General features: G+C 41.1%; 1 protein-coding gene across 2 annotated transcripts in view; it reads right to left on the reverse strand.

Annotated features, from left to right (window-relative positions):
- The window catches only part of TMEM67 (transmembrane protein 67), a 50,496-nt gene extending 49,807 nt beyond the window's left edge, over positions 1–689 (reverse strand). For both annotated transcript variants that reach the window (XR_009351666.1, XM_059166028.1), the window contains exon 1: positions 121–689. Coding sequence is in view for 1 of the 2 variants with exons in the window: in XM_059166028.1 (XP_059022011.1) it covers positions 121–346 (226 nt within the window). In the remaining variant the exon portion in view is untranslated. The remainder of the gene's footprint in view (positions 1–120) is intronic.
- Between the last annotated feature and the right edge of the window lie 12,760 nt (positions 690–13,449).

The raw sequence follows: 13,449 nt of genomic DNA on the forward strand, positions 1-13,449 counted from the left end.
TCCTGAAAATTTCTTCCCGCAGGCGGAAAAAGGTGTTTCAGAGACACGTGCCAGGGATTGAGGGCAGCAACAAGGCGGAGTATTCGAGCTTTGGCTCGGGCCCACCCTGAACGGTCTCACCTCGGGCATCCCGCCTCTGGTTGGCTCCGCACGGGACACAGGACAGCGCGGAGATATCGAAGTACTGGTTGTGGCCGCAGGACTCTGGCTGCAGGAATGGGAAGGAGAAGGTCTGGGCGTGTGAGACTCGCGGGAAAACCAGCAGAAGGAATACATGCGCAGCAGCCGCGGATGAGACAGACCAAGCCGCCATGGCTACCCCGGGCCCACCGCTGCCCGTCACCATGGTGCAGACGCCCGCGGCCGCGCAGTCTGTGGCGTCCCATCAGCCGCTGCGGCGAATCTGTAGAGCCGATTGGACAACTCCGTCTGGGGATCCGGAAGTGTCTGAAGTTGCTGCCTGGTTGCTAGGTGAGCAAAGCCGCGGGAAGCCGGCGGGTCTGAAAGGATGGGTTACAGAGGCAAGCTAATCCTGTAGGCTGGCGGGCCGCAACTGGCTTTTAAAAATGTGTTTCCGGCGTCTGGGTAGCTCAGTGGGTTAAAGCCTCTGCCTTCCGCTCAGGTCATGATCCCAGGGTCCTGGGATCGAGCCCCCCATCGGGCTCTCTGCTCAGCGGGGAGCCTGCTTGCTCTTCTCTCTCTGCCTGCCTCTCTGCCTGCTTGTGATCTCTGTCTGTAAAAAATAAAATAAAATAACATAAAAAATAAAAAATAAAAATGTGTTTCAAACCCATTGCCGTGATGCGCTGTCAGTTTAGGAGGTCGGTAAACAGAATACCACAGCAAAGGCAGTGTCTGAGTTTATTACACAAATAAAGAGTTGAGTTGTTTCATTTCGCTGTTGAATGATGTTTACATGAGAATTTATTCAGACCAAGCCATTTTCGCATGAAAGAAGACATTACAACACTGTATTTGTCAAAACACGTTTGTCAGAAAAGTAGGGGAAAACCCACTGATTTGAAATATGCAATGCTAGACTGGCTTAAAAAAACAAGATCATTCCTGGCAGACTATTGTTTGGGTTTCTAGTTTCCTTGTTTTGGATCAAGAAAATCATGCATATATAATGAGATTGTTTTTTGTCAATAAAGAAGGAATCTAATTTTTAACCTAATTTATGCATACATGAATGTTGCCTTTCAAAGCAAGTACCTTTGGAGGCTGTTACCACAAAAATATTTTAGAATTACCTTTAGAGCCAGTTTACAGATTGTATAAGAAAATTTTACGTCTTAATGTTTAAATCTCACGTCTGTTTCTGTTGCATTTTGTTTATTTTGTTTTCACACCCTCCACTCTCCCAATACAATCACCCAGCATAATTTTTAGCCCCTTAGTCATCAGTAGTAGCTTGAAACAAATGTGGCTTTCTCAATGTTTTTGCAGTAAAAATGATTTGTCACTATTAAGGAAAATACATACGTACACAATTCTTATTTTTTTAAAGATTTTATTTATTTATTTGACAGAGAAATCACAAGTAGACAGAGAGGCAGGCAGAGAGAGAGAGAGGGAAGCAGGCTCCCTGCTGAGCAGAGAGCCCGATGGGGGGCTCGATCCCAGGACCCTGAGATCATGACCTGAGCCGAAGGCAGCGGCTTAACCCACTGAGCCACCCAGGCGCCCCTACATACACAATTCCTAATGCTTGTTGAAAATACATCTAAGTAAAGTTAGATAACTTTAACCATTAACCCCCATCAGGACTAGTATTTCTCATGTGGCTGTCCCCAATAGACCAGCATTAACCCAGTCACTAATATCAATGGTAGAGGACACAGGAAAAATATGTTCTGAAAACTCTTCCTTAAAGATGAATTCTAAAAAGCGTTTTGGGGTAATTATGCATTATTGGAGTGTCTAGTTGATAGTGAAAAATCACTTATCTGAATAAGATTTTTAAAAAACATGTGACTATACAAATGTTAATGCAGACTCAGAAAGGTTATGGTCAGAATAGTTGAGATTAATCTACAAAAGCTTTGTATGGATGATTTTTAATTCTAGTTTTCTTTAATTAAGTGCATACTGTTATATGTTCTGTGGAAGGGATTGAGGCAATATTTACTCATTGCCTCCTATGTAATTAAAGCAATAAAAGAGCTTCCATTCATGATGGTTTTCCTTGTGTCCCACACTGTGCACTATATTAAGTTATTGGCAGCATTAATCTTAATTCTTCATAATAACCCTTTGAGGGAATACTATCCCTTTTTGTATCCTTTAAGAAAAAAGAAGAACAACAACAACAACAACAATGAAAGAAATTGAAGATCAAGAAAGTAACATTCTGGGCACCTGGGTGGCTCAGTTGGTTGCCTTCAGCTCAGGTCATGGTCCTGGAGTCCTGGGATGAAGTCCCGCATCAGGCTCCCTGCTCAGAGGTGGTGGTGGTGGGGGGGGGGGGTGTCTGCTTCTCCCTCTGACCTTCCCCCTCTCTTGCTCACTTGCTCTCATTTCTCAAATAAACAAATAAATTAAATCTTAAGGGAAAAAAAAGAAAGCATTTTAGGAAGTGGTGGAACTAGAATTTATTTCCATCTAGTCAACTCCACAGCCTGTTAAGTTTTTAGTTTATTAAGTGGGTTCTTTGTGGAATAGACAGAGAAAAATGTTGGCATTCTACATGTAGGACAAACCTATTGCCTTTAGTTAATAAGATGATACTGACATTGTATACCAGGGACACTGGAACTGTGATTGTCTAAGACCTTTGGGCATTACACCTAACAAAACTGCTCCAAAGTGGGGCGCCTGGGTGGCTCAGTTGGTTAAGCAGCTGCCTTCGGCTCAGGTCATGATCCCAGAGTCCTGGGATAGAGCTTCACATCTGGCTCCTTGCTCAGAAGGGAGCATGCTTCTTCCCAGCCTGCTGTTCCCCCTACTTGTGCTTGTTCTCTGCATATCTCTCTTTCTTGCTCTCTCTGTGTCAAATAAATAAAATCTTAAAAAAAAAAAAAAAAAACCTGCTCCAAAGAGCTAAATAAAGACCTTAGTTGTAGTGAAAAGATTCAAAATACAGTTAGGTTTGTCATAACTGTGGATACTGTGGGTTCAACTGTATAAACTACTTATACAAGGATAGCAGAAAGAATGTTAGCTAAAACTGTAAACATATATTGGGACTGTATCATTAGAGATATTTTTGCTGCAAGTAAATAGATCACATAGTTTAAGCCAGTTTGCAATGGTTTAAACAAAAACAAACATGAGAAGTCTGGAGATAGGTGGTCCCTGGTCTTCCTTCAATAATGTCAGTTAGTCATCACTGCAGTTTCCTTGGCTTTTCCTATTAGTTGAGTGTGTTTCCCTCAAACCAGATACCAACATTTAGATTTAAGACAGGAAGAAGACGAGCTGAGCTGAACCAGAGATATTTCCACTGGTTCTTTTTTTTTTTTTTTTTAAAGATTTTATTTATTTGTCAGAGAGAGGGAGAGAGAGCGAGCACAGGCATACAGAATGGCAGGCAGAGGCAGAGGGAGAAGCAGGCTCCCCGCCGAGCAAGGAGCCCAATGCGGGACTCGATCCCAGGACGCTGGGATCATGACCTGAGCCAAAGGCAGCTGCTTAACCAACTGAGCCACCCAGGCATCCCTCCACTGGTTCTTTTAAAACATGAAAGCAAATGTTTTCTCTGTGTCATGTATAGTGCTAAACTTCTTATATGCGTTATTTGAATCTTTTTAATAACCCTATGAATAGACAGTGCATTTACCAGGTTTAAGGACATATCCAGTATCACTCAGCTAAAATGTGAGAGAATTATCCACAGAAATGGATGAAACTAGGATAACATGGTTTAATGTCAGCTTACAAAATCCATGCATGAGAGGATGAGTTCAAAGGGGATAGCAAATGCTTATTGAACACCTATAATGAGATAGGTGCTGCACCATGCCTTACCTACATTAAAAAATTAAAGCAATGGTGGAGGGAGAGGCACGAGAGGATGAATGGAAGAGCTGTTTCAGAAGAAGAATCATGAGAATGTTATGACTTGGACAAAGAAACAGAAGAAACAAAAATAAGGATCACTCAGTTTCTGACTAGGATGGCTAGGTGGATTGTGACATTATAGGAAGATAGAAATGTCTGGGAACAGGGGCGCCTGGGTGGCTCAGTGGGTTAAGCCGCTGCCTTCGGCTCAGGTCATGATCTCAGGGTCCTGGGATCGAGTCCCGCATCGGGCTCTCTGCTCAGCAGGGAGCCTGCTTCCTCCTCTCTCTCTCTCTGCCTGTGTCTCTGCCTACTTGTGATCTCTCTCTGTCAAATAAATAAATAAAATCTTTAAAAAAAAAAAAAAAGAAATGTCTGGGAACAGATAAAATCTTCTGACTGAATATAGAAAAAAATATAGGTAGAAATTTAAGTTATGGGAATTGGGGTGCCTGGGTAGCTCAGTTGGTTGAGTGTCTGCCTTTGGCTCAGGTCATGATCCCAGGGTTCTGGGATCAAGTCCCACCGTGGGCTCCCTGCCCAACAGGGAGTCGCTTCTCCCTCTCCCTCTGCCCTCCCCACCCCTGCTCATTCTCTCTCTCCCTCAATCTCTCTCTCTCTCTCTCAAATAAATGGATGAAATTTTTTTAAAAAATAAAGTTATAGGAATTATCTGTTTGTGGGAGTTGGGCCCCTATAATAATTTAAACAATTGATATTAATTGCTTGTTTTCATGTGTCAGGCACTGTAATATCTCATTTAACAAAATTGGACCATTATAATCACTTCTACTTTACAGACAAGAAAACCAAGACTTAGAAAACAATATATGTCTTCCTAAGGTCATGCTCGGATCTTGATTCTAACTCAGGTAATTTGATACCAGAGCCAACTGATTCTTTACTGCTGCTCTTGAATCCCTGGCTGTGCTTTCTTTGGCATGAATAAAGAAAGGGGAAAGGCAAGTAAGTCAATGAGGGGGATTAATTAATTAAAATATTACAAATAATGTGATGGGAAAAAATGCAAAGTGCAGAAATGGAGGTTGTGGTCAGAAAGGGGAATTAGTGCAATCATGATCTTAAAATCAGGGCACTTTGTGTGCTAAGCCCCGCTCTCTTTCCCAGTCTTCAGACTCTTGGTGTTACTCTAGTCTGTACTAGAACTGCTGCATCACATTCAATATATTCTACACTGAACTTGGCTTCCATGATGGAACAGGGAGCTTTTCTCCAGGTTATTCCTAGAATAAACTTTCTGGTTATTCCTGCTCTTTGCCCTTTGTTGGCTCAACTTCCTTCACCTAAATATTATATGGTGATTCCCCAAAGGCTCAGTCCTAGACTTTTTTTCTCTTCTCAAACTTTGGTTTCCCTGTGGATGATGTCAACCATATCTGTGACATCATTGACCAGTTTTGGGAGATGACTTATGTATTTATATATATCCAAGGATCTTTTCTGAGCTCTGAACAGAATTTCCACTCTGGAATGAAGTATTTTTAATTCAAGGTCTCCAAAACAACCTACGAACTTCATCACTCCCCCAACTCCAACATTGTCTTCTTCCAGTTTTTTATATCTCAGTTAATGGCACCATCATCCTACCTGAAATACAGACCAAAAATCTAAAAGTCACTTTCGATGCTTTTCTTCATCTTCCCATTTCAGTCTAGACTTCTTGTTTTTTTTTTTAATCTACTAAATATTCCTTGAATTAATTGCCCAAATACCCCTTGAATTCACTTTTCTTAACCTCTACATCACTATCACCTTAAAATGCTACCTTCTCCCTTATGAATCACTGCAATTACCTATTTTAGACCTCAATTTTTCAGTGTTAGGCATTATTATTTTATTTTTTTGTTTAGGTATAATTGACATATAACATTATATTAGTTGTAGGTGTATAATATAATTCAGTATTTGTATGTATTGAGAAATGATCATAACAGTAAGTCTAGTTAACATCCATCACCATATAGTCACAAAATTTTTTTCTTGTAAGGAGAACTTTTAAGATCTACTCTAAGCAACTTTCAAATATGCAATACAGTATTATTAACTATAGTTACCATGCTGTATATTACATCTCTGTGACTTTTCTATAGCTGGAAGTTTATACTTTTTGACTCTCTTCACCCATTTCACCCACTCTATATCCCCCCCCACACACCTTGGCAAACCACCAATCTGTTCTATGTTTGGGGGAGAGGGGCTTGTCATTTTTTAAAAAATAGAATCCACCTGAGTGAAATCATATGGTATTTGTCTTTCTCTGTCAGACTTATTTCTAAGTACTTAGTGTAATGCCTCAAGGTCCATCCATGTTGTTGCAAATGGCAAGATTGTATTCTTTTTTATGACTGAATAATATTCCTATGTATGTGCATATAATCACATTTTCTTTATCCATTCATCCATCAATGAACACTTAGGTTGTTTCCAATGTTTCCATATCTTGGTTACTTATAAATAATGTTACAATAAGTGTGAGGGTGCACATATCTTTTTGAGTTAGTGTTTTCATCTTCTTCAGATAAATACCCAGAAGTAGAATTGCTGGATCATATAATAGTTCTCTTTTTAGTTTTGAGAGGAACCTCTGTGGAAGGTTCCGTGATGGTTGTACCCATTTAAATTCTCACCAACAGCACACAAAGGTTTCCTTTTCTTCACATCCTCACCAAAACTTGTTTTATTTTTTATAATAACCCGTCTAACAGATGTGAGGTAAGATTTCATTGTGTGTGTGTGTGTGTTTTTTAAGATTTTATCCATTTATTTGACAAAGAGAGAGAGAGAGCACAAGCAGGGGGAGTGGCAGGCAGAGGGAGAGGAAGACGCAGACTTCCCACTGAACAGGGAACCTGATTGGGGCTCAATCCAAGGACCCCAAGATCATGACCCCAGCTGAAGGCAGACACTTAACCAACTGAGCCACCCAGGCGGTTTTTGATTTGTATTTCCCTAATGATTGGTGATGTTGAGTTCATTTTCATGTACCTATTGACCATTTGTATGTTTTCTTTGGAAAGATGTCTATCCAAACCTTCTGCCCCCTTTCTAATCAGATTGTTTCTTTGCTGTTGAGTTGTAATAGTTGTGTATATATTTTGTATATTAACCCTTTATGAGATACATGATTTGTATGTATTTTCACCTATTCAGTAGTTTGCCTTTTCATTTTGTTGACGGTTTTCTTTGCTATGCAGAAGCTTTTTAATCTGATGTAGCCCAACTTGTTGATTTTTGCTTCAGTTGCCTCAGGCATCTATTTTTTTTTTAAAGATATTATTCAATCACTTGAGAACGTGTACATGCTTGCATGCATACTGTATGGATGGCTGGCGGTTGGGGTAGAGGGAGAGGGAAAAGCTGATAACTCCCCACTGAGCAGGGAACCCAACATGGAACTTGGATCGTAAGACCCTGAAATCATGACCTGAGCTGAAGGGAGACCCTTAACTGAGAAGCCACCCAGGTGCCCCTCAGGCATCTATGCTCTTAAACACATAAACCAAGAATGAAAAGACTATGCAATCTATTAAACTGGAAGGGGAAAATGAGTGTTTAAGAGAGATCTCAGGTTAAGTGTATTGCATATTCTCTTCTTTCTTGGTTTACTTCTTTCTTTGGATAGAGTAAATACTTCATCAACTTCCTGAAAAAAGATGCATGTGATGTAAATTTTTGAGACCTGCATATTTGCAAGTATCTTTATTCTTCCCTCACAGTTACTTAATAGTTTTCTTGGGTATGAAGTTCTAGTTTGGAAATACCCCTCAGAATTTTGGAGGTGTATTTTTTTTTTTTTTTAAAGATTTTATTTATTTATTTGACAGAGAGAGATCACAAGTAGGCAGAGAGGCAGGCAGAGAGAGAGGAGGAAGCAGGCCTCCTGCTGAGCAGAGAGCCAGACGTGGGGCTCGATCCCAGGACCCTGGGATCATGACCCGAGCCGAAGGCAGAGGCTTTAACCCACTGAGCCACCCAGGCGCCCCTGGAGGTGTATTTAAAAAGAAAAACTGGGGGCACCTGTGTGGCTCAGAGGGTTAAAGCCTCTGCCTTCGGCTTGGGTCATGATCCCAGGTTCCTGGGATCGAGCCCCACTTTGAGCCCCTCATTGGGCTCTCTGCTCAGCAGGGAGCCTGTTTCCTCCTCTCTCTCTCTGCCTGCCTCTCTGCCTACTTGTGATCTCTGTCAAATAAATAAATAAATAAAATCTTTAAAAAAAAAACCTGCTTCTTTTTCTTTTTATTTCTACATGGCCATTGAAAAATCTTCCATTTTGATTCTTTTGTTTTTAAATTTGTTTTTTACCTTCTGGAAGTCTTAAGGTTGTTCCTCTGTATTCATTTTTCTTAATTTTACCGTGTTGTGTCTTGGGGTATTTCAATGCCTTTTTCTATTTTATTGTATTTATTTGAGAGAAAGTGAGAGAAAGCATGTGCATGATTTGAGGGGTCAGGGGACAGAGGGGCAGGATCTCAAGTAGACTCCGATGTGGGGCCCCGGCTTACAACCCTGAGATCATGATCTGAGGCAAAACCAAGAGTCAGACGCCACTGAGCCACTCAGGCACCCCACGGTTGTGTCATTGTCTTCTTTTTGTTGAGCACTTGTTGATTTTAATTGTTCCTTTGAATATCTTTCATTTTTCCTATTTTCTCTTTCCGGATGCCCTATTTTCAGATATTGGACCTCCTAGACTATTTTGCTTTTTTTCTTATATTATTTTTTCCATTTATTTTGTTTTGCTCTACTTTCTGGAAAAATTTCCAAGATTTTTCTGTCAAACATTCACTTGAATTTTTCATTTCCACTATTATTAATCAATTTCTAAGAGCTTTTTTATTTTCTGACTATATCTCATCTATAACATCCCGGTATTCATCAATGCAATATTTTATCTCTTTGAGGACATTAACTGATAGTGTTTCAAAGTTTTCTTCTCTCTGCACAATCTCTGTTTTTTCAGTTATGTTGTTTTTGTTATTTATGTATATGTGCATTATATCTATGTATATGCATGTTCATATGTTCATATATATGTAATGTATGCATATTAGAGTGGGGCACACTTAAAAGATAATAGGAAGCTCTAGGGGGCGCCTCAGTGGTGATCTCTGGTAATGATCTCGGGGTCCTGGGATGCAGCCCTTCATCAGGCTCTCTGCTTGGCGGGGAGCCTGCTTCCCCCGCTCTCTCTGCCTGTTGCTCTGCCTCTTTGTGATCTCTCTCTCTGTCAAATAAATAAATATAAAATCTTGGAAAAAAAAAAAAAGCTAATAGGAAGCTTAAGGACAGCGGGAATCGCTTCTCAGCCTTTTGGCTAATATCAAGTGAAGGAAGGACAGGTGGGGCTCCTTGACTGGGCTACAATGTGTACCCTGATTTGCCTGGGCTTTCTTCGGGCATCCCCCCATGTCAGTATTTTTTCTTTCTTCTCTCTTGTAGTGCTGATCAGATTCCCCAGAAAGAAAAGCCTGGCTGCCCAGTTTAGTGGGGAAAGAGTGTGTGAGTTTTATCATTCAGTTTCATCATTTACATACTGTCTTTCTTTTATATAATAGAACCCCTGATCTCATTTGTACCCATTGTCCCCTAGTCAGACTTTCTCCAGGGAATAAGCTTTCAGTCTTCTGCTCTAGTGGGGGAGACACAGGTTTCTTGGTACTAGAAAGAAGGAGTCTTGGGCGCCTCGGTGGCTCAGTGGGCTAAGCCGCTGCCTTCGGCTCAGGTCATGATCTCAGAGTCCTGGGATCGAGTCCCACATCGGGCTCCCTGCTCAGCAGAGAGCCTGCTTCCCTCTCTCTCTCTCTCTCTCTGCCTGCCTCTCCATCTACTTGTGATTTCTCTCTGTCAAATAAATAAATAAAATCTTAATAAAAAAAAAAAAAAAAGAAAGAAGGAGTCTTAAGTGCCTGTCTTTAGTGCTTTACAAATTAATGTTCAGCTAACTGTTTTTCACCTCCTTCCCCAGCAAAAGATACTGAGGGCTTCTAAGGCCTTTAGGACTTATTTGGTGCACATCAGATTGCTTCTTACCTTTTATGTCAATTTAAGATTCAGCCCTCCTGGATTCACAAAAGAACTTAGGACCTATCCATCTGTTTCCTGCTCACAAAGTTTTATCACTGCTGCCTCCTACTCTTGTTATCTTCATTTGCATGTTTTTGCTTCTTTCAAAAGTTCCTTTTCTATCATTAGGATTTCTGGAAGGAATGGGAGTAAACACCTGTATTCAAACTGTCACCTTAAACTGGAAATCAAAAAAACCTGTTAACCTGTCCTCATACACATACTCTTGCCACCCTCTAATCCATTCTCCAAACCTCAGCCTGAGTAATCTTTTGAAATGCAAGTCTAATATATCACCTCTCTGCTTAAAATAGTTCATTGTTTTTTCCAGGGGGAAGCTCAAAGTCTTGAGCATGAACCCCAACTCCCAGCAGGGTCTGATTCTTCCTTCATCCTTTCATTGTCCTGTGCACTCTCATGCATTCTGCCTGCATTGGTTTTCTTTTGGTTTTCTAAATGCTGCTAAGCCAGTGCACCTCTCTGCATGAACCACCCCTCTTTCCTCCCCCTCCCTGGGAATTTCTATTTACTTTGTTAACTCACCCTTTTCTTCCCAACTCATCTGCCACTTCTTTAAGAAACTCCTCCTACCTTTTGTGATCAGGCCAGGCCCTCTTATGAAATACTCTCACAGCATCATGTATTTCCCTTTTATAGCTCTTGTCCCTGCTATAAATTCACATTCAGTTGAATAATTCACTAGTTTTCCTGTCCTTTCCTGTATGACCAGATTTATGAGAGCAAGAACCATGTCCAATTTTGTTCCCCATTGTCTCTTAGCATCTGGAGTTCTGCATTATACATTGTCATTTAATACAATTTGCTGCAATGGAAAAGATTAAATCAAAACTTGCTTCATTCCTTCATTCTCTAGTTTATTACCAACTTCTAAACTCTGAGGGGATCTCAATGCTGTCTTCTCTCACTTGATGCCTACAAAGGGGGCAGAGGACCAATGTAATGTGGGTTAAGCCTGGAGTAGGCACTAGCCAGTCATGAGACAGAATTTTTTTGTGTCCACAAAATTTTTTTGTTACATGCACCAGTAACCAGTCTCATGGAGGACTCCAAACATTTCTACCCATTGCATCTTGAGGTTGGAGTCACTAAGTAAAAAGTTTGCCACAACACTTTACTTACATAGAAAAGAGACAGCAGGATCAGTTTCAACAGAGGTGTCAGTCCCCGGTGGCCAGTGGGTCTCTCCTGGCCACTGACACAAGGCAACTGGCCTATGTGCCATACCCCTCTCATGCTGCAGTGGAAGCAACCTGGTCCCTCTCCTCAGGGGGCAGATACAACAGTGGGTTGACCAAGTGACATATAATAGATGTTTTGAAACACATACAAGAGTACTTAGTGAGCCCAAAACAAGGAAGGCTATTCCCACATAAGGTGACAGGCCAGGTGCAGTCTGTGTGGGCTCTTTAACTCTTGATAAGGAAGGGTTCCAGACTCAAGGCTCATTCTTGTGCAGCTGAGTGGGGGCTGAAAGACTGCCTGCAGGAACTTCCAACACAGAGCCTTCTACATTATTTTATTTTACTCTTTGGTTTTCTTCTTACATTGTCTTTGGAATTACAAGCACTGTGTCATTTAGTCCTCAAAAATGGCCCTGAATGGTGGGTACTGTTATCTTCACCTTACAAATGGAAAAGTTTAAGGATAAGGAACTCATTCACAGTCATGAAATGGCAGAGCTGAGATCTGAACTTGGATCTGCCTGACTGAGAAACCCAGTTCTTAATCTCCATTCTCTACATGTCCTCCTGTGTGTGATGGCATGTGCCCTGTCTCTTCTGCTATAGTATAAGCATCCTGAGAAAAGGGGACTCTTCACCCCAATCTCTCAGGAACCTTGGCAAGGTGCTTGATACACAGTCTGTGCTCAATAAATGCCAGTGGAATTGAATGGAAATCAAGGTGTGCAAGAGGAGGAAAGGTCCTTGAAATTGAGAAAATCAAGGAACTCTTAAGACCAAGTGACAGAGGTTTTTTGTTTGTTTGTTTTTTAAAGATTTTATTTATTTGACAGTCAGAGATCACAGGTAGGCAGAGAGGCAGGCATAGAGAGAGGAAGGGAAGCAGGCTCCCTGCTGAGCAGAGAGCCTGATGCAGGGCTCAATCCCAGGACCCTGGGATCAGGACCTGAGGTGAAAGTAGAGGCTTTAACCCACTGAGCCACCCAAGCACCCCAGTGACAGAGGCTTTTATTGTGGTTGTTGAAGAGCTTAGAAGGGTAGCTAAAAACCGTCTGATATCAAAATCATTCAGGAGGGTAGGAAGTCATGTAGATATGGCAAAAAGCTTGAAGAGGCTAAATGCCCAGGCAGAGCCATGGAATGCTCACGGCTCAGTGTGGTTACCATATTTTAGGATAGTCTTTGGTTTTGTTGTTCCAGAAACTTACTTTTCTTTCTGTTCTCTAAAATGACTAGGTTTCCATGTCGACATACTAAAGGTTCAAGAACTATTCAATAACCAGAATACCATGTAATTAAACCCAATTACTTCTGCTGGAATTTTCTGGCTTTGATTGTAATGGTATTGTTATCTGAGTACGGCAGAAGGCAGACTATAAAAGACAGGCATTCACTATAGTGTCTTGTTTGTGGAGAAAATCTGTGTGAGTAGAAGGGGCTAGTCATCCCAAAACAGTAAAAAAAAAGCTGGCAATACCTGTCTAAGCTTGTCCAAAAGAGGCAGTCTGATCTAAGCACACTTGTTCGGACTAGCCTTATAGTAAGTGTTCAATAAATGATAGTTATTATTTTTGTTAATGTAGGTGAGAATGTTTCCAGGTACCCTTTAACTGAGAACCACTTTTTGAGATTAAGTATCTCCTCATTCCATTTTCATGTTTAGCAAACAATTCTCTGAGCATTTGACTTCATATAGAGAGCATATACAGGTCAGAAAAAGCCAGAGCTGACCTCAGGTCCACTTTGCCAGTGTTTCTTCTTGTGAATTAATATTGACAATATTCACATCCTGGAGTGTAGGTTGTGTGCTTGTTTAAAGGGAGTCTACCTCCAAGGACAGAATCCTCCCCTGTGGCCTCTGGGAGCAAATGACCAGGGTTCAATTCCTGGCTTTACCTTGCACTATCCCTGTAGCTTTGAACAAGCTATGTGATCCTTTATGTCCATTTCCCTTATCTGTAAAATAGGAAAAATAATAGTAACTACTTCTGAAAGTAGTTGTAAGAATACAATGGGATAATGCACAGGGCTTGCCACATAGTAAGCCCTCCATAAACTTTAGCTTTTGAGGTCAGGTTCCCCTAGGACCAAACCCTGGACTGTGGGGAATAATCAAGGCAAATGCTATCTACTCAATGAAACTAGCTTCCCAAAGTGCTAT

Source organism: Mustela lutreola, chromosome 3 (genome assembly GCF_030435805.1).
Source record: "Mustela lutreola isolate mMusLut2 chromosome 3, mMusLut2.pri, whole genome shotgun sequence".
NCBI lineage: Eukaryota > Metazoa > Chordata > Mammalia > Carnivora > Mustelidae > Mustela > Mustela lutreola.